General features: G+C 39.0%; 1 protein-coding gene across 5 annotated transcripts in view; it reads right to left on the reverse strand.

Moving 5' to 3' along the window:
- ST7L (suppression of tumorigenicity 7 like) overlaps positions 1-27014 on the reverse strand; it is a 98722-nt gene that overhangs the window by 25207 nt on the left and 46501 nt on the right. For all 5 annotated transcript variants that reach the window (XM_072137607.1, XM_072137611.1, XM_072137608.1 and 2 more), the window contains 2 exons: positions 19656-19806; positions 16265-16357 (listed from right to left, as the gene is read on the reverse strand). In XM_072137607.1, coding sequence (XP_071993708.1) covers positions 16265-16357; positions 19656-19806 — 244 coding nt within the window. The remainder of the gene's footprint in view (positions 1-16264; positions 16358-19655; positions 19807-27014) is intronic.

The raw sequence follows: 27014 nt of genomic DNA on the forward strand, positions 1-27014 counted from the left end.
GTGGTCTACACCCTGCTGGCAGTCACAGTCCAATGAGCACTTCCATAACTGATGTAACATGATGGAAGTGTTCATTAGAGCAGGAGGCCGGATAGCGCTGAGTGCAGCTGAGAAGTTATCACTGCTCCAGGGTCCTCTCCTGCTGCAGCACTCTGATTCCTGACAATGGATGCATGTGTCGAGGTCAGGACCCATAGCAGAGTGCCTGCAGTAGAGAACCCAGGAGTGGTAAGTACTTGTCAGCTGTACTGTACTGTACCGCTGCTGGCTCCTCTCCTGCTCCTGGTGCAGCTCCGATGATGCCACATTCAACCAACTTAGTTTTTCTCTGCAAGAGTACTACTCTGCACATAAGTATCAGTTGACTTGGCCGTTAAAATGGGTAGACGAGAGCTAATAGACTCTCTTTAACACTTTTAAAACCGCATCAACTTCAGTTTTTCCACTTCTGCATTCCAAGAGCCATATATTTATTTTTTCATTTACTGAGACATATGAGGTATAGAAAAAAAAACTGGTGGGATTAACAAAAAATGCTGTTGCATCATTTTATAGCGGGATTTGCTTTTACAGCTTTCACTATGTGGTCCAAAAGACCCGACCCCTTTATTGTTTAGGTCACTGGACCATGGAGATAACACATCTTTATAATTTTTGTATGTCTTGAAACCTCAAAAAAAAAATTTAAACTTTGCAAAACTGCATTATAGCCATATTCTAAAACCTGAAACGGTTTCATACTTTGGCACACAGTATTTAACCTTTTGATCACTTTTTATAAAAATTTTTATGGGTGGCAAAACTGCAAAAATATTAGTTGTTTGGATGATTTTATCCATTAGGGTGCCATCACATGGGCGTGCCACGGATCATCGCATATGCATTTCTATGCAAACGCATGCGATCAGCAACCAGCCCCTGAGGTCTTGTAGTGTCTAAATGCAAGACACCGGGGGTCGGTTGCCAAACGCATGCGTTCCTATAGAAACGCATATACGATCGCATGTGGCATCCCCTCAGGCACTTTGATTCCATTTCCGGAGTCAAATAATAATAATAATTCTTTATTTAGACGGAGAGAATATACAAACTCTTTGCAGATGCTGACCTGGGTAAGATTCGAACCCAGGACCCCAGTGCTGCAAGGCAGAAGTGCTGCTCACTCCATGCCGCCCTAAAGCGCTATAGTGTGACGGTAGATCAGACATTTTGAGAAGTAGGCATAACCAACATGTTTATAACTTTATTTATTTAGAAATGCGTTCTAGGAAAGAGGATTTGAATTTTAACAATTTGTTGGGGGAGGCGGGGGGGTTGATAACATCAAGGGAAGGGGAAGCCAAATTTTCTCTGTGATTGGTTGAACCCCATGATCTTTATCCATACACTCCTAACATAATACTGTAATAGCATACCGTATTTTCCGGGCCATTAGGCGCACCAGAATATAAGGCGCAACAGTCCGATGCGCCTTATATATGTAATAATTCCATATATAAGGCGCATCGGACTATAAGGCGCAGGGTCGGGGGCGTGGCGGAGGTCTGGGGGCGGAGCAGAGACCCGACGGGACGCGACGCGGAGAAGAGACGCGGAACGCGGGGAAGGTGAGCGGGGAAGGCGAGGGGGAGGTGGAGAATGGCATACTTACATAGGTCCCCGCTACCGGAGACAGCAGATCTCCAGCGGGAACTGCAGACCACGCGGCAGAAGTTGTTCGTGCCGCGTGGTCTGCAGTTCCCGCTGGAGATCTGCTGCCTCCGGTAGCGGGGACCTATGTAAGTAGGGTCCGCTGCCCTCATATAGGGCGCACCGGACCATAAGGCGCACTTTGGATTTCCAAGGAAATCCAAGGCTTTTAAGTGCGCCTTATAGTCCGGAAAATACGGTACATAATCTTTCAGACGAACGGTTGCCATACCGTACTGATTCATACAGGACAGAAATACAGGACTGGATAAATCATACGTTCATCTGAGAGAGGCTTTAGGATTAATACTTTGACATTATGATTTTGTGGGATTTTTTTTACCTTTCTAGACTAATGCTGTTGAGATGAAATTCAATTTGCAACACTCATAGTTATTCTACACTAGGCATTGATCTTGAAACACTGATCTTGATACATCTACTCCATTGTATTCTTAAACTTGATCATCCTTCGTGCAAAGAAAGCACTGTACAGCCTGCATAACAAGGACATGGCAGATATCCTATATAGAGGGTCTCATCATCCAGATTAGCGAGTAGAGATGAGCGAACCTGGTTTGCATTCAACCCGGTAAAATAAAGCCCCTTGGAACTAGCCATGACTAGGATTGGCCAGAGGTGTTGACCTGACCATTAATAGGCATGGTTAGTTGCTAGGGGCATCAAATTCCTCCATTGGCAATCCACAAATATTTCCAGGTCGTTTGGACTAAAATCACACCGCTCATCTCTATTAGCCAGTATTGACTGTAGAGCAACCTAAGTTGGAAATGAGACAAATGGTAGTCCAGTGTATTCATGAGGAGCAACGCTGTTTATAATCAGTATGGGGCTTGTATTCCGGATACTCTAGCACGTCTGTTGTGATGAACTATTCCAATACTATTCCCTCTACAAAGCTATTTAGTCATTTGACAACTAAATTAACTTACAGAAATGTAAAAATTGATTAGGAGGAAGGAAAGGAAGAACCAAAGTAAGAAGAATAAAAACATAAATACAGGTTATTCTGTATAAATACATCTTTACTCTGTTTAATGAATCCTATATGCAGGTATTTAGAGACAGACGTTGGCTTCTAACTCATTATATTGTTTTGTCTAAAAAGAAAAAAAATATGCAAAGTACTGTATAGAAGCAGCGTGATGACACATTCCTAAACTAAGAAGTAGCCCTTGTCCAAAGGTTTGTTTCCAGATTTTTGTGTTCCAAGTTTTAAAACTGTTGACTGATTAGAGGGTAACATTGTAACACACTTGTCAGAAAAATTAAAGCTATTATGTTTTAGCAGTAAAACAACTGTCATACAAAACTTTTCCTTGGCATGTGGACACTGTTTTAGGCAAAAAAAAAACAGACAAAAAATGTTGAAAATCACTTGGCAAATAAAATGCTAATTATTTCACCCAAGTGAAAGGCAATTAAGGCAAAGAATAAATTTCTTTTATTTATATTAAAAAATACACAATATAAAGCTAGGAAAATCTGTTGCATTGTCTGAAATCCAGAGGAGAGATAGCTGAATACTTGTGGTGAGAAAAGGCCAACACCTCATCTCGCCTTTATTGTTCCCAGCGAAGAAAAACTCCCACGTCCGAACTAAATGCGTTTTCCATCAATTACTATGCAACGGTGTCAAGTATGAAATCAGATTACATATCGATGCCTAAAATATCAGAGCTTTGCCGCCTCTAATATGTTTTATATTAAAAAAAGAAATTGTTGTGTTTATAGTTTGTTATTAAAGCTGCATAAATGAACGTGGAAAAGGGGAATGTCTACAAATTTCTGGTTACCTATATAGTCACACAGGTCCCCTTATTCTTTAACTCTGGCAGTTCTGTTGGGGAGGTGTGTGCTGCACCAATAAATGGTCTCAGTAGTGACCCCCACATGAACACTGACTTACCTAAGAGGTGACAAGCAGTCCACATGAGGTTCACCGCTGAGGCCAGTAGTATGATCACAGGCTGTAAAGCACTATTTATCATATGGCATGCATGGGAACAGGTGGCTAAGTAATGTGTGTTTTTTTTTTTATCTACTCAAACACCTTGCTGCATTTAACCATTGAAGTTTGAGAAAACCACTTTAAAGAGGACCTGTCACCCCAAAAAAAACCCCCACCAAACATGACCCCCATACCAAAAAGAGGTCGGATCCACGCCTCTCCTGCGCTGGCAGTCGGTTTATTCATAAGGGGGCAGGCACTCCTCTGTATGGTCTGGCCGACACTCCTCCATCACGCCCCTCTGTTTCCCTTCTCTTGTGCTCTCAGCAGGGACCTGTAAGAGAAACCGGCAGCATCGCATATATTGCGCTACCACTGCCGGCTCTCCGCAGTGCGGCCATATCATGCACCAGCCCTGTCAATAAGCACGGCGCGGCCACAGCCATTGTCAGTTTGGCGCGCCCTCATCTGTGTATAATGAATTCCTGAGAACATAGCACATGTCTGTGGACCTATCACCGGCCACAACACTGGCCGAATGTTGCATATATACACCGAGGGGATCAGGCAGCAATTGCACAACATATGCAATGCTGTCGGGTTCTCTTACAGTGTGAAACAGGGCCGTGGAGGAGAGGTGTTGGGGGAGTGTCGGCCAGACCATACAGAGGAGTGCCGGCCGCCTCATGAATAAACTTGACTGCCATGAGATACGTGGATCCGACCACTTATTTGGTAAGAGATCAGATCTTTTAGGAACAACTTTCCTAAAATAAATTTAGCATATATAGAAAGAGGCTGAGGAGGGGATTATGGGGGTCATGTTTGGTTGGGGTCTTTTTGGGGGTGACAGGTCTTATTTAAGGCTGACTGCCAGGCTGCCCCTGTTATAAAGTACTCGGCCCTCATCAGTGCAGAGCAGGGAACTGTTCTGGCTGAATCCCAAGTCACATCATAAGACCTCTATAAGTTGGGAATTGATTTTTCTCTTATTTATTTTCCTGAAAACTTGGTTGAAAGTGACAGTAGTACCTACTGACCAGGACACCACACATTATTTAGAACTAGAAGTCTAAGAAGTAGCTGAGAAGTGATAATGGAGAAGAATCAGAGAGGCCTGGAAAAATGTCATCCACACTTCTCTTACCAGAATTACAATAAAAGGCCTCAGTGACAATATAAAAAAAAATAACAGGCCTCCAACATATGATAAAAAGAAGAAAAAGGTTTTCAGCTCACCGTTAGTTGCTCGTTCTTGTGCTGGCTGCTGCTCCCGGACCAAAGGAGTTTATTCGAAGTTAGGCAGAAGAAAAAATCGCATGCCGCACCAAAAAAATCATAGTCAACTCAGGAGTCCCGATGATTGTAGCTTCATGTTGTCATGGGAACATCGGAAGCATACTTCCGGTCCATGCAACAACTTAGCCAATGACGTATTTCCGGAAATAGTCTTCCCGAAAACCATAAAACGTATGTGGAGTAACATTCTTATAATTATAAAGAGGTATACATGTATATTTTATATATGACCAATAATCGTTTGATATTTTCTACTTTGTCTCTTTAATGAAGGTTTTTATTGTATGTTTTTAAGGTTTGAAGTCCTCCTTCCCCACCATGTGCACATCATTAGTGCACTGACGTGGAGGCAGGATAGGACTATATATTCATACCTCATTTGTCTTGAGACCAGCCATGAGTAAGGGCGGCTTTTACGCCCGAAACGCGTAGGCGATCCACCAGCCTTTTCTCTTCCACTACAAGCCAATCAGGTTGTTTCACTATTTCTTTGCCAGTGTACTACTGTGTTTTTTAAGAATTTTTTCATGAAATAAAAATTAATTGTTTTTTATCAACAAAACTTTTTTGGTGCGGCATGCGATTTTTTCTTCTGCCTAACTTCGAATAAACTCCTTTGCCAGCACAAGAACGAGCAACTAACGGTGAGCTGAAAACCTTTTTCTTCTTTTTCTCATATCAAGTGTTTGGACTTTAGTTTTCTGTGCTCCCGTTTGGGCAATTGTTAGCCCACTACACTGTGAGCGGTATATATAATAACCGCGTTATCCTGATTGGCTTGAGTGTTAAGTTTTGAGCCCTCTCAATTCTTTGCCGGTTATGGCCACAGAAACACCCAATGTGAATGAGGCCAGACTTACAAAAGCAGCCGCGGTATTTGGGGATGGCCAAACCTCCAACATAACACCTATGAACATCAAAAATAGTACAAAGGATTTGGAGGATTTATTGGCACAAGAATGCAGGATCTGGTGGGATCGAACCACCCTAGACAATTATCTAAACAAAAATATGATCCCGAGGGGCCTGAGGCTGAAGAAAATACCAACGTATATATATTCAGAAAAATTTATTGAAGAATGGAACCACATACTGTCTAATTGTTCGAATGAACTAATGAAACTTATCATATCACACGAGGACGAAAAATTACAGGAAATAAAAATTGACATCGACAAAATCAAAAAAGATATATCTGAAAATACTGATGAATCCAGTATGGAAACTTTGATTAATAAATTGCAAAATAACATCGACAAAATGGAACATGAAATCATGGAGAAAAAACGAAATAAATTTAAACGAGACACCTACGATTATACACACCATCAGGTGTACGAGTGGGGTAGATGGGAGCAACAACGACCCACGCCCCGCTCCATTCTCAAAAAACGTTTCCATAGAAGACGCTTTCAAGACAACCCGAGAGTTAATTTCAGCTCATCTGAGGTGGAAACTTCAAATGTGGACACAGATGTATCAGATGCAGAGTCTTCTCTATTACAAAAAAATACACAATTATCATACTACAAAAAACCTAAAAATAACAAACAACAAACGTCAAAAAACGAACGAGGAGGGGAGGCAGGAAACATCGAAAGAAATTCTCAAAGTCAGGACAGGAACCTAAGGAGTCAACGTCAAAAACAGTGAATCCGCCAGCAACCATGGACGTTCTGAATCTCTCTAACTCCCCCCTGGCAATGGATCAAATTCAAGTATTGTCCTTAGGACTTAACTTTTCTATAGCATCGAATTTTGACCTTTTTAAGACATTGAAAGATATAAATAAATTTATTAGAGGTTTAACAATCAAAAACCATTTTTTCTGTGAAGCACCTCCTTTGAATGACCAAGATAATATAATTACTGCAAATGAGAGCGAAGACCTATTATTTAACAACGTTTTTTCTGATATGAATTTTGCAGATCAACTCACAATGATTACTCTGTCGAACATAAATAATCAAGCTGATGATAAATCACGCATTACTGCTAAATCATGTATATTCGATGTTCCTAACCCTGACTTTTACCCTATACAGGCGAGGGTGGATGCCATGGACAGGTTCCAGGAGGCTGTAGAACGAGAATTAAAAGAACTCCATGCAAACAACTCCCGTGCCCCCTCTAATCTTACTTTCAAACAACGTATGGCATTAAAATCCCTAAGAGAGGATGAAAGTAAGGTCATTAAAATGGCAGATAAGGGGGGCACGGTAGTTGTCATGGATCGTAACCTCTATAAGACACAAGTTGAGGATTTACTGAGAGACGAGTTATCCTACCGCAGGTTACCGGCAGACCCCACTAAGAATTTCTCCCGGGAATTATATAACATTGTTGATGATGGTGTAGCCCTGAAGGTTCTGACTGTCAAACAGGCAGAATATCTCAAAAATACAAATCCCATTACCCCGATTTTACACGCCTTACCCAAAGTACATAAGGGGACTAATCCCCCACCCATGAGGCCAATAATCTCGGGCATGGGTTCTCTCAATGAACGATTATGCCAATGGCTAGATACATTTTTACAGCCCCTGGTTAAAAGGACACCGGGTTACTTACAAGATACAGGAGATGTTTTAAGAGGTGTTGAGAAGATTATTTGGCAGCCGAATTTTTCTTGGGTTGGATGCGACGTAGTTTCCTTGTATACGTCGATACCCCACCACATCGCTATGCAAGCCTTAGATTTACACATCACTAAGTATAGTGGATATGGAGATGATTTACGGTTGTTTCTTAAACAAGTGACTTGGTACTTGTTAACGCATAACTTTTTTACTTTCGATGATGTTTATTACTTACAAATCCAGGGAGTTTCTATGGGGGCTAAGTTCTCCCCTTCACTAGCGAATCTGGTCATGGCAATGTGGGAAGAGGAGTATATTTTTTCAATTAATAATCCGTTCTGTGGTGCCCTACACTGGTACGGCAGATACATCGACGATCTACTGTTGGTGTGGGTCGGGGATGTGTCTGCCGTGCCAGTGTTTATGGATTTCATCAATCATAATCAATATAACTTGAAATTTACCTTTTCCATAAACAAAACATACATGGAATTTCTAGACTTAAAACTTAAGGTGGATGAATCTGGAACCGTATCCACATGTACATATCGCAAAAAAACGGCCGGGAATACCATCTTACACGCACATAGCGCACATCCCTCACATGTCATTAAAGCCATTCCCATAGGAGAAATGAACAGGGCACGTCGGAACTGCAGCCATACAATAGATTACAAACAAGAGGTCGTTGAGATCAAAAATAGACTGGGGGACCGTAAATATCCTAAGTGGATGTTAAACAGGGCGGAAGCCGCTGTACAGAACAAAAGTCGAACAGAAATGCTCAAATGAAGGGGTGACTGTAAACCCTTTAAAAATAACAAAAGCAATATAAACACCCCATGTTTAACACTACAGTACTCAAACCAGTTCACAGATATTAAGAACATTTTTTTGAAATACATACCTATTTTACAAGCTGACGAAAAAGTGTCACGTTTATTGACCAATGGCGTTAAAGTTATACCCAGGAAATCACCTACAATAGGTAATAGAATATCGCCCAGCTATTTTGGTACAAAAAACAAATATAGACAAACGTGGCTACACCACAAAGGTTTTTTCAAATGTGGCTCGTACCCGTGTAAAACCTGTTTTTTCGTCACACCTACAAAATCTTTCTCTGATTCTACCAACTCACAGACATACGATATACAGGGTTTTCTGAATTGTAATTCAAATCATGTAGTATATGTTATTAAATGCACATTGTGCAACCAGCTTTATGTGGGGTGCACAATCAGAAAATTCAAACAAAGGTTTTTAGAACACCTCAGAGACATACGCAACTGGAACAATCTCAATGCATTACAACAATTGGAGAAGAAGAGGTCCCTCTCTGGGGCGGCGCGACACTTTATTGATAGGCATCAAGGAGGAGTTTCTTCTCTGGAAACGTTTGTCATTGAGCAGGTCCATCGGCCCCAAAGGGGTGGGGACATGCACAAATTGTTATTAGACAGGGAGGCATATTGGATCTTTGCCCTTAACACTAGATTTCCGGCAGGAATGAACTTCAAACGGGAGTTCATGTTTCACTATTGACTCCAAATATATATGAATATATCAACATTGCCATATTGCCTCACATGCATGGTTAATCACCTTAGATTGAATATTAAGTGTACCTACAATATGTACTATACATCTAGCGATTTACGGAGCATTAGTTCCAGTTTTACTTACCTACTCATCTGTTCATTACCCGTCAATCTATCACGTCCCTTGTTCTTGCTGTTTCCCTCTGGGAGGTCCGGGGCCGCTCTCGATGATGTTGATACTAATAGTTGTCATCCATTGATGAGACTGGATGTCCCTATCATAGTCAACTCAGGAGTCCCGATGATTGTAGCTTCATGTTGTCATGGGAACATCGGAAGCATACTTCCGGTCCATGCAACAACTTAGCCAATGACGTATTTCCGGAAATAGTCTTCCCGAAAACCATAAAACGTATGTGGAGTAACATTCTTATAATTATAAAGAGGTATACATGTATATTTTATATATGACCAATAATCGTTTGATATTTTCTACTTTGTCTCTTTAATGAAGGTTTTTATTGTATGTTTTTAAGGTTTGAAGTCCTCCTTCCCCACCATGTGCACATCATTAGTGCACTGACGTGGAGGCAGGATAGGACTATATATTCATACCTCATTTGTCTTGAGACCAGCCATGAGTAAGGGCGGCTTTTACGCCCGAAACGCGTAGGCGATCCACCAGCCTTTTCTCTTCCACTACAAGCCAATCAGGTTGTTTCACTATTTCTTTGCCAGTGTACTACTGTGTTTTTTAAGAATTTTTTCATGAAATAAAAATTAATTGTTTTTTATCAACAAAACTTTTTTGGTGCGGCATGCGATTTTTTCTTCTGCCTAACTCCAACATATGATAACTGACCAAAATTTATCAGCAATGTTTGTTTTAATAATTTGAGGGAGGCATTTATCAAGGCTTGTACCGTACTTCCTCTACTCCAAGTGGACAAGGAGGGCGGCGTGGAATGGGCTGCAAAGTCTTGCGGGTCCTGTTACCTCACATTTAATATGGTATGACAGGACCTATGTGACCTTTTATCAATTAGTGATAGTGAACCACTGCATTCAATTCATCCAGTTATGTTAAACAATTTATCAGATCTGTAGGTAGTATGTTATAGAGAAGACTAATATTCAATATTATGAAAAAGGATTCAGTTAAACAAATTCAATATATATATTTATTTTTTAGCTCCCTGGTTATAACATACTTCAGGGACCAGTAGGCTAACTCCTAAGCAATGAGATAGATTCTACCGCATATTTCCTACAAAAGGTTCCTCTCTCCTAATATCATACTGCCCACAGATAGAACCTCAATGCAGTCCTAATAGTTTATAAGAGTTCAGTGTAGCTTAAAATCTGATTTTAATTCCCCCCCCCCCATAAAAAAACCACTTTTTAAAATCATTTTTGTAATTCTTTCCCTTTTTTTCACAAGATATTTTGAGGCTATACATAAATATTAGCCAAAATAAGAAATGTGTTTTTGAAAAAAATATATATATTCAGATAAGTAGGAATTTATTATAATAAAAGCAGAATTTCTTATACAATCTTTGTGGGTGACCTAATAAAACAGTTTTGCGGTTCTTATTTGCTGCACGAAGACAAACTTAACAATTGCAGGTGTCATAAGGTCTGGGAATTTTTTGGTAAGCCTCATTTTATATCCAGTGCCAAATATATAAAACAGGTGTGCGTGAAACGTGTACACATATATTTGGGTCAGGCAGGCATTAAAATGACCCTTCATAAAAAAGCACAGCTATATGCCTAAAACTATTGCCATTAAATGAATTATGTGTGAGGACTTATTAACGGGAAGGAAAGAATAAATCAGGTTTTCTATGGATATACTTTAACTACCTGTATTACACCACTCAACACTTACATTGTATTTACAGTATCCTCACTGGATATTACTATTCCCAGTATCAATACAGTGTACAAGGCTGATTTATCACCTTAGATGTCCTCTCTCTTGTGCTCCTACACGCCGTACTTACCAGGTATACTCCGTCATCTCTATTTTGTGCGCACCTTATATATTTGTATATGTGTTTGTTATTATGACCGCTTGTGATACATTTGTACTTTTTGGCTGTGGACTAAGCACTTTAATAACTTCAATGTACTACATATATATATGCTACTAGCCTGCTGTGATGTTCTGTTTTTAAACTGACTTTAATAAATTTTGACTTTTTTGATATTATCTTCGCTCAATTCTTTCTTTATTGGTGTAACATGTGAACGCAGCCTAAGCAGGTCACTGGGTTCCCCAACTGAATTTTGTGATCATTGAAGTATGGTAAAGTATGGTCCAGACAAATCACGTGTTCATGTGATAATTGTTGATAAATTTAAAAAAATGTGCTGGATTGTAAAGTTATGGACAGAAAGGTATGGTTAACCCCTTAGCCACATTTCCATTAGCCATTTTTTCAAACATGTGTCACTATAAGTGGTTGTAACTTCGGAAGGCTTTAACATATCCAGGGGATTTTGAAATTGTTTTCTTGTGAAACAATCAGATATTTGGTGAAAATTTGGAAAAATTCTCAATTTTTTAAATTCAAAATGTTCTACTTTTTCCACACAGTCGTAACAGCAAAAATAATGTAATAACTAACATTCACCGAATGCCTACTTTATGTGGACATGGTTTTTTATGCATCCTCACATTTTTGTAAGATGTTATGGGGCTTTGAAATTTAGGTCCGATTTTTCCCATTTTCATATAAAAACACAAAATCCTGCTTTTGAGGAACCTGCTGAGATTTCAAGTAACTTTGAGAGGCCTACATATAAGTAATACACCATAAATTACCCTATTATAGAAACTACAGCCCTCAACGTACGTAAAAAAAAAAATTTATGAAGTTTGTTAACCCTTTAATTGTTTTACAGGGGTTAAAACAAAATCACATGCAATTTTGGAATCAAAATTTTTTTGGCTAAATGAATGTGCGTTTCATAATTTGGACATATAAGGGCTTATTTTCTGTGAGATTAAATGCACTTTGCAAATACTTCATAATTAGCTCATTGATGAGATTTTAATAACTTGAATGTATGGAGGAAAAGAAAATTGTCAATTTTGGTTTCCGGCCTTTTTGTATTTTTGGGGCTGTGCACTGCACACCAAAACTACTACACTATCTTTATTGTATAGATCAATACAATTACAATGATACCTCAATTATATCGTTTTTTTTAAATATTTTTACATATTTACTGGAAAAAAACTAATATAAAGAAATTCTCATTTGTTTTTGTATCGCCATCTTTTGTGAGACACAATTTTAATATTTTATGGTAGATGGAGCTGTTTAGGGCTTATTTTTACGTGTTGAGTTGTCCTTTTCAGTGGTACCATTTTGGTGCACACAACTTTTTTGATCACTTTTTGGAACATTTTTGTGAAGGGATTTTATGAAAATGTTCCTTTTTTAGCAAGTTTTTTCAGGTCTATTAATGTTTCTGAGTTATTGTACAGATTGTTATGGACGCGGCGATACCAAATATGTGGGTGTTTTTGGTGATTTTATGTTTGTTTTTATTAGATGTGTATAGGGAATGTTTGTGTTTAGGGGACTTTTACTTTATATAATTAATTCTTTTTATTGCAAAAACGTTATTAGTCGTGGCCGTGGCGAGTAAGGGGTTGACACCTGTGATCGGAGGAATCTCTGATCGCAGGTTTTAGAGGCGGGTGTCGGCTCTAATATACATCTGGTGCCAGAAGCTTGACGTAATAGTGCTGCAAAATGTGGAAGCGAACCTCCGGTCATGCAGTACTATTACTTCAAATGTTGGGAAGGGGTTAAAAGATACCTACCACCAGAATAAATTATTATAAACCAAGCACACTGACACACTTCATCAGCAGGAAAAAAAACCTCAATTTCTATTAGAACAAAGTTCTTATAGTTCTTTACGCATTGTAAAGCTTGTAATCCGCAGGGATAATTCTGAGCCATAACCACTTATATATTCACCACTCGGCTATAACAGTAAACTCCTGCAGGTAAGCTGCTGGCGATTTCATTATGGCTAATGCACAGCTATTTCGCCCAATGTGTCCTCTCCCTAAGGGTGATTTCATAAGAACTGAGCTAAAGCCAAACAGGGATGTAAAAAAAAGACTGGGAAATATAGATCCACTTCTTATTTGACAAAAATAAAACTGCATCAAAATTTGGAGTGTGAAACCATCTGCATGAGATTTCTGCAAAATTGTACCTAATTTATTGCTGCAGAGAACATATATTTTCTATGTGACTGTACCCTAAGACCTCAAAAAGGTACGAAAGAATCTGAATGTTTCTAAATGAAAAATCTGTACATTACTAAATCCAAAGAAATTAAATCGTTTGGCCACCGATACAAAACTTTACCAGGGAAAGTACATGACCCTAAAAGGGACAGTCATGCGGCCATGTGACCATGATGACTACAATGAAACTTTACCAATGTAAAGAAATGCTGATCATAACGGATAACTGCTTTGGTTTCCATAAAGCTGCTCTTGTATACAGTATATATAGCATACATATGCATCTAAACCTGTAAAGTAGAAAAATAAACTGTGCATATTTCACATTAGCAATGTTTTCCTTTATAGCAATTCAATGTATGATACAATGCTGTATAAAGTCCAAAGATATTGCTGTTACCGCAGCAGAACGCTATCAGTTTAACTATTTAGTTTTACAGCAATTGATTGCGAATCCAGAATACACAAGGAGTAAGTAGAGCATAAAACAGAGCCACAGAAAGTATACAAGAATCCCCTCCTAAAAATACATTTAAATAATGGCTACAGGAGATCTGTTTTTCATTTGTCCTCAGAGCAAAGCGTGAAAACATTTATTTATAAAGAAAAAACTTCATTCTCTGGTTTGGTCAATTGTGTGTTTAAAATAAATCTGACTGTGAACATGTTTTAATGCAAACAAGTTGAAAATGTTTGGTTACTGAAGACAGATGTGCCCCGTGAGAACACTTGAACAGCTCAGCACTGTAATGGGCAGGAGAGCTGTGGGTTTCACAACCAATTGTCCAATTACATGCTTACATGGAAAAATCGCCATTGAAACGGCTTATTACACCGTTACACAGAAGGTTATTTTTATTTCCTTATTCATTTGTTGTCTATTAGGAGGTAACAATACCCTGGTATGTGGCCATCTGTCTTGTCCACTAGGGGAAGTATCCACTTGTATAACAAACATGTTCTACAACAGGTTCCATTGTACAAGGCCCTAATGATCAGAAGTTTATAGCAAACACTAGGAAATCCATGAACATATCTTCATGTTGGAGTATCTGTGAATCAATAAAACCACAATCCACTGGAGCAGGCTTTACAGTAAATGTACGGCACCATGCTAGCTCTACTGCAATATGTTAGTTACAGTGGTCGAAAACAAATCTTGCTTTTGGTTCAGTTCACACTATTGATTTCTGTTTATAACGGAAACCGTTGCAATAATACATAAATATTCATCTTTATTTCTATAGCGCCATCATATTCTGCAGAGCTCTACAGGTCATGGATGCATATACAAAGTAAGATATAGCAGAAATATAACATGGCCAATTGAAACAATAGGAATGAGGCCAATGTGATGGACCTGTTTATCAGACAGATACAGACACTGACGGTTCTCACATTGGTGATGTCAACCACCATTAGATAGTAACCTCCCCTACATGCACAGCATATACTGAGAGGCTCCATCCACCTGATATATCTGATGGGCGGCTACATAACCGGACATTCTAGGCCAGGTCCTGCCACACACTATGGAGTAGATTTATCAAGTGTCTGAAAGTCAGAATATTTCTAGTTGCCCATGGCAACCAATCACAGCTCCCCTTTAAAATATTCATGAGCACTGATAAAATGAAAGCTGAGCTTTCAGACACTTGATAAATCTGCCCCTATAGGTAGTGCACAGGTGTGGGGCAAGCCCACTGTGGCACAGGGCAAAGACCACTTCATTCTAACGTGTGTACGTGTGTGTGTACGTCTGTGTGTACGTGTGTGTGTGTGTGTGTGTGTGGTAACAATTCCAGGCTGTACTAGTTCAGGGCTTCAGATTGCTCTTTTATCTCCCCTTCCTGACACTATTGGGTCACGTAGTGTTGATTCTATCTTGTACAGTACGCCAGATCCATTTTTACACACTGTACAAATGAAGTTTTATATAATATATATATACATATACACACACATACATACATACATACATACATACGCTCACTGCTCAAAAAATAAAGGGAACACTCAAATGACACATCCTAGAATTGAATGAATGATATACACAAAAAAATCATCAATGGAAATCAAATTTACTAACCAATGGAGGCCTGGATTAGGAGTTACCTAAAAAACACCCTGCAGGATGCTTGGCATTTGCCAGAGAACACCGGGATGGCAAATTTCATGTAACAAACGTGACAGAGTCTGGAGACGTCATGGAGAGTGATCTGCTGCCTGCAACATGATTCAGCATGACCGGTTTGCCAGTGGGTCAGTAATGGTCTGAGGTGGAATTTCTTTGGAGGGCCACATAGCCCTCCATGTGCTTCCAGGAGATCTATCTGCAACTTCATCAGGAAAATTCCATGGCGTTGTACAGGCACATGTGGGCCCCACTCATTTTGGCTTGTTTTAAGGGTATTTCATCAAAGTTGGTGTGTTTTTCCACTTTAATATTGTGGGTGACTTCAAATCCAAACCTCCATTGGTAAAAAAAATATGAATTCCATTGATGATTTTTTTGTGATTTTGTTGTACGGAACAAAGTATTTAATGAGAATATTTCAATTATTCAAATCTAGGATATGTCATTTGGGTTTTCCATTTATTTTTTTAACAGTGTATAAAAAAAAGTAGCAGTAATAATGTACCAGCGTTCATATATACAGAATAGTAGTAGGAGTGCGGTAATGAACCCATATCTACAGGATATAAGCAGTAGTACCATGCAGTGTTGGTAAGAGGAGTGGTCTTGTGATATGCCGAAAATGTGAAAGCAGAATAGGGGCATTTAGAAACAAACACAACAAATAGACAGCACAACATTTGCTGGGGGATGGGTGGGTAGTCAAGACTTATTTAGTCGGTAACAAAACTGTAGTAATTTCACATAGACCACATTGCTTCTTACCGGGTAAAAGTTCTCTGTCAGCATTTTCTGTACAACCAGGATAAGGATAAAACAGATGCCCTTTTTCTAAGGGGTATGGTAGAATCCTGAACGCTGACAAAAAGGAAAAAAAAATAAAGTAATTAACAGGGATACACCAAAATGTCAGCTTGTACATATAATATTCTTTATATATAGGTGGATGGATTTATACATTTTAAGAATATTTATATACAAATATTTAGGAATATGTAACGTGATGTAAACGGTAAGTCTTTGCTGCAATTTGCAGCAAAGACTTACTGGCTATGGAGAGAGGTCAGTCCGTGAGCCCTCTCCATGCACCGGGACCCAACAGCGCGTGTCGGTAAGGGGTTAATATACTGTAGTCACGTCATCACATATATCAACATAAACATCTGACACTATACTCATGTACAATAATGTATTGTATGGTATGTCTACCAAATCGCTGTGTTTATGAACAAAGAGCAACATGGAGCGCCATTCTCGGCATCTCCTTCAATTCCACAGAGATGAACAGAGCAGCCTACGGCTGCTACAGTCATTTTAGGGTGCAACTGGGGTACACCGGATTCCCGTTCTCTTGATCACCAAGACCCCCACCGATCAGCAAGTTAGGCCCTATCCACATGATAGGGCCTGACTTGCAAAGACAGGAGAGCCCTTTTAAAGATAACTCATAACTCTCCAAATACTAAATTTTATACTGAATTTCTTGCGACTCCAATTGTATTAAAATTATTGGACCCAATCTCTCAATTTTCGCACTTTCCTTCAATGACCCCTTCTTGCATTTGCAATGTTACGGTCAGTATTTTTATTCCATGAATTCTTCACCTATGTCACAACCTGTCACCATGTCACCCATAGCAGTAAGTAAAAGATCTACTAATGCTTATGTATGGTGTGGGGGGGATCTGAAGCAATGACTGCCGCTAGGTCTTATTTTCAAGGGTTACCTTCTATTTCTAAGCTTGAAAAAAAATTGCTTTAGGTCTTATTTTAGGCGGAACCAGGTAGTAAGTGACAATTTGCATAGCATATAAATAATAGATTCAGCAAGACACATAAATAATGCACTCCCCAAAAATATTAAATATAAATAATAATATAAAATATAATATAAAATTATATAATTTAAAATATAATATAACTATAATAATATAAATAATAGATTCAGCAATACACATAAATAATGCACTCCCCAAAAATTCCGCCTCCATGACTCGAAATAAGAAGGTTATGGTGGAGAATAAGTGTTTTTTGTGCCAAAGCTCCCACACAAAGACCCAATTACAACTCAATCAGAGTGACCTAAAAGGTAATGGACATTGTTCATTTTAGAAAATTCCTTTTAACTTCTGGGGGCCATTTCTTTTTGACCAATTTTAACTTACACAAACTGAACCCCAAAAGACTTTGGAAATGAATAAAAATTAGTGGACATTCGAAGAAGGTATGTTCACTTTTAATAAAGAAAATCTAACATAAAAATCGAGCATGATAAACCAGGGACACTTACCGTACTCATAGATCTAGTCACTGTCATTAGGGTAATCTTCGATGATTTTAAAATTATGATAATCAGCCAGAAGGGCGTTGGCTGGTGTCACCAGAGACCCTCAGTGCTGTAGCTTCACAGACTATTACACCTTGCAGCGGAACTTTCCCCCTCCCGCTACAGCAGGCAGAAGGAGTATCAAGGGAGCTGGAGGGAGACCTGCTCCTGCATCGTGTAACAACCTGTGAAGCTGTAGATCAGAGCCCTTCTGGCCTTTTAGCTTTATTCTAAGAATATTACCACAATCATGGTGCCTGGATCTATGAGTAAGTGTCTGGTTTATCATGCTTAATTTTAAAGTTAGATTTCCTTTAACCTTTTATAGCGCTACATGCACACTGCCGTAAGCCCGCCGCACCGTTGCACGGCGGGCTCACGGCAGTGCGGGGAAAGAGGAGGAGGTGAGCGCAGCTCACCCCCGCCCCTCTCCATAGCGATGTACGGCCGCGGCGCCGTAATACGGGAAAAGATAGGACATGTCCTATCTTTTCCCGGGCTACGGAGCGGTACGGTGCCACCCACCTACTTGAGCCCATAGAAGTGTATGGGGGACGTATATCGGCCGCATATACTTCGGCCGTATATACGTCCCCCATACTGTAGTGTGAATGTAGCCTAAGACTTCACACAAGCTACAACAAGCACAGGAAATCATGCAGTTTCCCAAACTGAATTGGCAACATAGTAAAATAATTTATTCTGACATCGAAGTCATTTCAGATGGTCATGTTTATAGGTTTACTATCATTTATCCTGAAACTTAAATTTTTCGTCATATAAATTACAATAAGGTTTTCCATGATATTGGAAGACTTCACCACAGCAACAAAGCAGTCAACTGCTCTATTAATTACGGTAGGCTGATTTCAGACAGCCATAATACATCCATATTATGGCAACAACTTCTGTCCTGCTGGTAGGTATATTGACACAAACTAGCAGCATCTTAGGGATAATGGGGCTGTAACTTTGAGTCATCTGAGCAGTGGCCGGAACAGGAGTTGTACTCAAAATTTAGACTATGTAATAGAAACAATATTTGGCTGCCTGTCCAATGTGACCAACATTCATTGTCTGTATAAAAAGCTCAATTCGAATCAATTCCTTCTCTAAAAAGACCTTTAAGCGAATACAGAAGTCTCCTTCTGACACCCGGAGGGGATGTAATCTTCTCTGAAGACTTTGTTGTAGGTCGCATTAAAAAATAGCAGACGACATTATGCTGCATACAACACTATGTTATCCAGTAAAATGATCACCATGAAGGAAACTAGTGGGGACTCTATTGGATTAGGGGGGAGTCTATCATGATCTGGCAGTGTTTTCCTATCATGGAACAGGATTATTGGCGCAGATGGGAACCTGCATCTAATGCAGGAGGAAATACAACACTGCAGTAAAAATAAAATAAAAATCCATATATTTTTATAACTATATTACTAAGCACACCGCTTTCTGAAGACAGTGGCATTTTTATACTAACAGCATCATTTAAATGTCATTTTCATTGTGTGATGACAAAACTATGAAAATCATATTTTCTTGTGCAAACAAAAGATAAAAGGTTACATGCATGTCAGTTCTGAAAACACATCTTCATTACAAAGATCCCAGCAGGGCTGATATAGATAAGATGCTCTCTTTGATGTTTTGTGAATGGTGCATTGAGATAACTAAATTAGTATTCCCACTTCAAACAATAACACAAGTGCTAGGGGCTCCCTTTGAAATTAATACAGGCAGCAGAGCATTCCAATGGTGCTGACAATTTAATTAATACAGGCAGGTTGGTTACAAGCCAGTATACAGTGTACAGTATATACTTACTGCCCTCCCATGTGCAGTGGAGTAAGTTCAAGGCTCCCTCTACCCGTTTCCAGTGCTGGAGGTGGAAAAAGGCATATGCCACTGCTTCACTGTCTCCACGCTTCAATATATGTTCTGGTGGCATAATCAAACTTTTCATTTCCAACAAGTACTGTAACAAAAAAAGCACAAAAATGTAACAAAGTTTGGGTAGGCCCCATTTACAATCACTGAAAATACCGTAGATGCGCCAGAAATAAAAGTCTTAACAAAATTAGAAGTCTGACAGATGTAACTTTTTTTTACCCAAAAGTCAGACAGAAAATCCGACCACTGGTGGATTCACTAATAAAAAGAAGTGAATTCTAGCAAAATAACCCCTTCACAACTGCCTTACGGTTAATTGCCCATACCCCAGGCAGATAGCGTGTGTATTGACGTCATGTAGCACACTTCACACAGTTACATAATTGAATCATGGTACCTACACAGAATATACCCTTTGATATCACATTATTACAGGACTGTTTTTCTAGGTGTCACAGAACTGGAAATTTCCACTGTTAAAGTTGCAGTAAAAGATGAAATATTTACATTATATTATACAGCTCTCCATTCCTGACTGCAACTTTCACAGTGTAGATCTCAGGATCTGTTGCACCTAGAAATCCTGGCGTGAGGAGAGGAGATTCAATAGGACACCAGAACTGTGTTTCTAGGTGCTACAGATCAGAAGATATAACCATCTGATGTGGGCCCCCTCCAGCGTGTCAGCTTAAAGCGGTTGTCTCATTGTAGCAAGTTAGGATAGTGCCTAACTTGCTGATCGGTGGGGTCTCAGTGATGAGACCACCACAGATCACGAGAACGGAAGTCCGATTGTTGTACTTGGCAATCTCTGCCAGCTCCATAGAGATGAACAAGGCAGTCCGTGCATGTGCGACCGTCTGCTCTGATCATCTCCAGGTGCAGGGATGTTCTCAGACCACTTTTCTTGTGATCCGTAGGGGTCCCATCACTGAGACCCTCACCGATCAGGAAGTCAGGCACTATCCTGTGGATAGACCTAACTTGCAACAATGGGACAACCCTTTTAAGGCAGAATGGAGAAGGATCTGCAGGGCAACAGAACTTACTGTTTCACAAGTACATGAACACTGCATTTGTACAGTGATGAATTAATACTGTACACATTTTTAACATACTTTGTAAAGGTTTAATAAAGTTTATTAATAGTCATTCAGCTTTAATGAGCCATTTTAGACATTTGTCTTCAAATTCTACTAACAAAAATGTAATTAATAAAACTATCCTATCAAGTCTCAAAGTCTAAAAATAACACAAAGTATGACATGTACAGGCGGTTCCCGACTTAAAGACGACCCCTAGTTACAAACGGCCCACTGGTAATTTACTGTACTATGATCTTAGGCTACACTGATCTGCTGTCAGAGTTATCAAAGGTGTCTGCAATAAAGATTTATTGTTAAACCCAAAAGTTTTTAAATCCATTTTTCACAGAGATCAAAAATATTTGGGCTGGAGTTACATTTATAAAACATACAGTTCCGATTTACATACAAATCCAAATTAAGGACAGACCTACAGAACCTAACTCGTACGTAACCTGGGGACTGCATGTAAAGAGTTCAGTGAATTTAGTTAAAACATGGCAATTTGCTATCAAAAATACAGCGCTATATGCGGCATTGCAGTCTAGCTTCATTCAAAGCGGCGATGCAGCAAAAAACACATGGTCAACGGTGGGACTGTTTGCAGCTTACACAAAGGTCTAGAAAATGCAGATAACTAAATTTTCACTATTTTAAGTTTAAAAGGCCAAGCATTAAACAAAATGACCAATAAGTGGAAAGTATTAATAAAGTCCGGTGATTACCGTATGCTACATCTTTGGCTGTGACATCCTAGTTTCTTTCCTCCAAAGTAATGAAAGTGAAAGTAGTCATATTACGGTACAACTATACAGTACAGGCAGTCCCCGGGTTACATACAAGATAGGGTCTGTAGGTTTGTTCTTAAGTTGAGTTTGTATGTAAGTTGGAACCGTATACTTTATTATTGTAACCCCAGTCAAAAATGTTTTTGGTCTCTGTGACAATTGGATTTTAAAAATGTTGGATTGTCATAAGAACCAGGATTAATAATAAATCTTAATTACAGACGCCTGTGATAACTGTTACAGCTGATTATTGTAACCTAGGACTAAAGTACAGTAAATTACCAAAATCCAGAGGTCCGTTTGTAACTAGGGGTCGTATGTAAGTCAGGTGTTCTTAAGTAGGGGACCGCCTGTAGTCACATTATAGCTTATAATCTGCCATGATCAAAGTGCAATAGAAATTACATTTTTTGCAACCCTTTTGCCCTATGTAAGCTAGAACACATGATTCTAGGGATGTAATCTGTCCTGGGTTGGCAAACAATGGATGCACGGAGGAAACAGTGTTTTCTAAGAAGCACTTGACTGTGTATCCAAAAAAATAAAAAAATTGCTAGGACTTGCAGACAATAACTAGACTTGCAGTCATGTGTCTTCACACCCTAATTATTTTGTAGCATTCAAATACATTTTATCCATTGAACTACAGCTACAGTTAAAAGTTCAGATTCGGTAACAGTCTAATGTTCAAGATTTTACTTTTCCATTCCAAAAGTGAGCGCTTTGTGTTCCAAAAAAAATGATAACTGCTTTCTTTGATCAGGTTTTCTACGTTACTAATCTGATGCCCTAACTTTCTCTCTTCTTTAAGTAACACTGATGAGGTTGGGTTCTGGTCAAGCAAAGCGTGTTTGCTGCATGAGTGAGTCTTTCTCTGCTTACCCCAGGCAATCATGCTGGAGGGTGATACGCTAGCTAATCCTTTGTAATCCTCTTTGTTTAACACACCAGTGAAGGTCTGCATGGATCTTGTGTGGGAAAATGTCCGACATGCCCAGGGACATTTATCTCATGTGTTTAGCATGGCCTTTGTTAGGGCATTTCAATATATCTATATCTTGTCACGCAATAATAGGTCTTATTACTAGTTAAAACCTTTACCTGTCTGTGCTTCTAAGGCATCATACATTGTTTCCGCCTTTCTGCAGACAGTGAAATGCAAGGGTTTATTTAAAGTTTGCCAATGAGAACTTCTAGATCTTTACTTAAAGGGGCTGATCACTTATACTTACCCTGTTGAAGTTTGGTATAAGACCCTAATATAGTCGCTCATATTATACTTAGCCTGCTACAGTTTGTTGTTTGCCAGCGGGAGCCACAGGCAGCAGTACTCAGGACTTCCTGAGACGTCCCATGTCATGCTGGCTTTCGGAGGATGGTGGCATCTGTGATGTTGCTGCCCTCAGTTGTAAGGATTAGTTGGGAATCCTCTCCATTCCTGTCTGCATTCCCACTCATGTATCAGCGGTTGGAGGGGCATGCCAAAGACATCCGCAGCTGATCATTGAGGGTGCCAGGTGTATGACTATTACTAATCTCATATGGATGACCAAATGACCTCTATATTATCCACTGATGTTGACTTTTTTGTCTACATTAAGCATCTCGGATATGCAGTTATGCATTTGCATCCATAAAGATTAAAAAAAAAAAAAATTGTAAAATCTAATAAGATGTGGCATTGCGTGAGATATACAAACTGGAGAAAGGATAGGGAATGGGGAATGGTACTATAGTTGGAGTCAATAACGGATCTGGTGAACCATAGCTGAGAATATTGAAGTTTATAAAGTCACAAAGAGAGTTATCTGGAGGGAAGTCTCAACAAATATATTAACATTTTCCATGCAGACAAAACAAGGAAGAGGATGATTACTGCACAGGATTTTCAAATAGATACCTCAACCCATACTTTACAGCATATGACGGTTACTTGGTAATATGAAAACTTACATGGAAAAGCTGCAATATTATGTTTTAAAGCAAGAAAAGCAGAGCAAATTGTCATCTAGAATTTTGCATTAAAAATATTGTATAATTTGTTCCTTCCATCGTTCAGTCATGGAAATTCAATTGTGATAAAATTAACAGTATGGTGGATTGTTAGTGAGGGTGTTGGAGAGGTCCTTCACAATAACTTACAGCCTTTCCTGTATCTTTGTGCATACCGATAAAGCTGGTAATGACTAAGAGGTTTCACCCACAGACGTAAATGAAAAGATGACAAATAGTATCACAAAAAGGTTTCATTTCTCTTTTCAGCTCCCCCCATTTTGTAAGATATTGTTGGCAGATGAAAGTACGTCTTTACGTCACCGGTTGCTTGTTAAGAAAGAATTTAATCATATTCAGAATAAGAAATACAAATATAGCTTTGAAGCGTTATATAGAGTCTGCAAGGAAAGTAACAGGTAACCTTACATATGGGCTGACACACTCAAGTCGTAAAATAAAGGTTGGGAGATGGATAATGAGTGTTCAAAGTTCAAAAGTTCAGGTTGCGTATTCTGATTTACAGCGTGAGCCTATGTGTTGTGTCCTAGCATGGGAGAACTGCAGATTCCTCATGAAATGATCATCATATGCTTGGGTTTACAGCAGCTGGTGACATCATTCAGACATGAAATCCAGAATATATTGCAGGGACAGCGATGCCACCAAGGTTGAGAATACTTGTAACACGGTGAATGGTAATGGTAGTGGTGCGGTGCCAAAATGGATAGAATAAAATGACTTCACCCATATGACTGTAATTGCAGACAAGATTTAGCTTTTCCTTTATGCAAACATACATACAAGTTTGCCAGAACTCCAATTACGGAAATAAATACCGTTTATGGTTAAATTAAGGACTTTGACATTTCACCTCTAGCCTTATCTTTCTAATTATACTGCTCAATGCATTGACCACTGATGGGACAGATAAGGAGACTTTCACCAATAAAGGCAAATACTTACTTTATACAAAGTAAGGACTATGATGTATGTATGGCTCACAGTGGTTTGGGCCGTATAGACATAAAATGAGTACCTCTGTTTGGGACTGCCCTCTAGGAGCCAAAAGCGGGACCTGATGTCTATATCAAGCAAACTTTGTACAGACAGAAATAACTTGAATCTGATAAAAGAAGCAAATCAATAAAAGAAAACAATAGAAGCTATTTTCTAAGGCTTCTGGGTGCAGGAAATGGCTTGTCCTGAAGATGGGCCTTAATGATGTAATCTCTGTAATATAAATGACTGCACCGATATGGTTGTTCCTGGGCCAACAACGCCAACATGCCTTGTTGTGTTGAAAAAGTATGTAAAAAAAAAAAAAAAAACCTATACAGGAAGCTTTGAAAAAAAAAAGCCAATGAATAAAAACAGATCTTGATTTTACAGCTTTTGCTTTTGAAGCTAGCCTGCTACTTTATATGTAATTCATGAACGTCAGGGACACCTCAGAACTATAAAAAAAAACTTGCACGGGAGTAAGATGCAATCATAATGCAGAATATTACTAAACATGTATATGATTACCTAATTTTATCTCCCCATGAACGGCAATGAACAAAGAGAAGACAAAGCGTCTGCAACAAAATTGGCTTTCTTGATCATTCATCCAAGAGAGTAAGAATTTCTTCCAGCAATTACCTATGTGGTTGCTTTTATAGGGTTTATTAAAACTGACAGGGGGACAGAAGTTAAGAACCTCATTCACATTACATTGCGTTGCAGGGGAATATATAAGAAGCTTCCATGAAAGGAGAACAGTTTCCTTCCTGCAATTGGCAATGATATAATATATATGGCTTTCCCTATATTGTTGCATTCGGATGGCGATTTTACTAAGATATTGCAGAAGAAACAAAAAATATGTCCTATTTACTGAATAAAATATAGATTGTTCTATATCTTCATACTGAACATTTTTTTTACTTTTCAGCTAGAGATGGGAATTAAGAAGATTACTATTCCCCTTAGGCAATGATTATATCTCATCTTTGGCATTTGTTGTAAGGATGAGTTGGGAAGATTCCTAACTAATACTTGCAAATGAGAGCAGAAATGAGATACACCATCCAGTGGTTGGATGCCGCCAATGTTCAAGGTGTCTCCCTAGTGATGTAACTGTCCATATGTAGAAAGATACATCACTGAGGGAACACAGGCAGTAAATGTTCAGTGGAGGCTGGGAAGGGAGGCCATACAGTGGCATCCTTTACCCATAGGCTAGAACATGCTCTGTTGAACATATTCTTTTTATAGCAGCCTGAAAGCATGTCAGTATATGGCTATGGAAACATTCAGCGTGTACGCTGGGTGTTCTTCGGTTGTACATGCTAAATGTGGTAGGATGTTATCATATAGGAAATTGTTAAACTCTATACATCTGACTTTTTTTTCTCTTCTTCCCTCTTTCCAAAACTAAAAACAAATTTTTAGAAACATATATATTATATATATTATATACTGTATATATATATATATATATATATATATATATACACATATACACACACACCCTATAGAGCCCCTATATAGTTTAATAAGATGGATAAGTTGAATCATACAATATACTGTATTGTCAATATGCAGCTGATCTGTGAGGACAACATCTCTGTTAGCTCTTCCGTTATTGCACATAGTAGGTGCACGTCTTCTCATTATACCTTTCCTCTGGAATGGAAAGAATTGCAACCGTTCAGTGTGTTCGACCACTCCTGGTTCTGCCTCACAATGACTAAAAGAAATATGAAGACCTAACAGAGATGGGAACAGAGACTAACAGTTCAGATCAAGCTGAATGACAGACCTGTGAGTTTCCAAAAGACTCTTGGTCATCAGGACAGCCGAATGGTTAAGTTAGAAAGCTTCCCTGTGCTTTATTCTGCACAATCTTTCTCATGCAGTGTAGTGAGAGGGAAAGGGGGTTACTCTTTCCATACTTGAGTTATGCAATTTTGTTAAGTTAAGTTACATTTTAAGCAATATTGAATTATTTTTGTATGCAAGCATCATCTGCATACTGAAATGCACCATAATGTACACATATAAATTCTACATGGTAAAGATCTGTTGATAATGTCACAATTGGGAGGAGCTGGAAGTTAGCACTACTCTCCAAATTTCCATTAATTATTTGTTAAAGAAAAGATGGATGATAAAAAAAGGGAACATAACTGATGATATGTCAGTTACTGTCTGTTTTTAATATTTATTTTAACAAATCAGTGATCTATCTATCCCTTCTATCAAGGTCTCTCTCTCCCTCCTTGTCACACACATCCCCACAACCCACACTAACATCTACAGAACATTTCTGTCATGTCCCCATGTTACGGCATCATGGATCGATATGGAGGGGTCACCCGGCCGTAGCCGTGCGGCATACGTTCGTGTAAGTGATAAAGGTGTTATAAGGAAATATTAACTAT

This window comes from Engystomops pustulosus, chromosome 2, assembly GCF_040894005.1.
Source record: "Engystomops pustulosus chromosome 2, aEngPut4.maternal, whole genome shotgun sequence".
Classification (NCBI taxonomy): domain Eukaryota; kingdom Metazoa; phylum Chordata; class Amphibia; order Anura; family Leptodactylidae; genus Engystomops; species Engystomops pustulosus.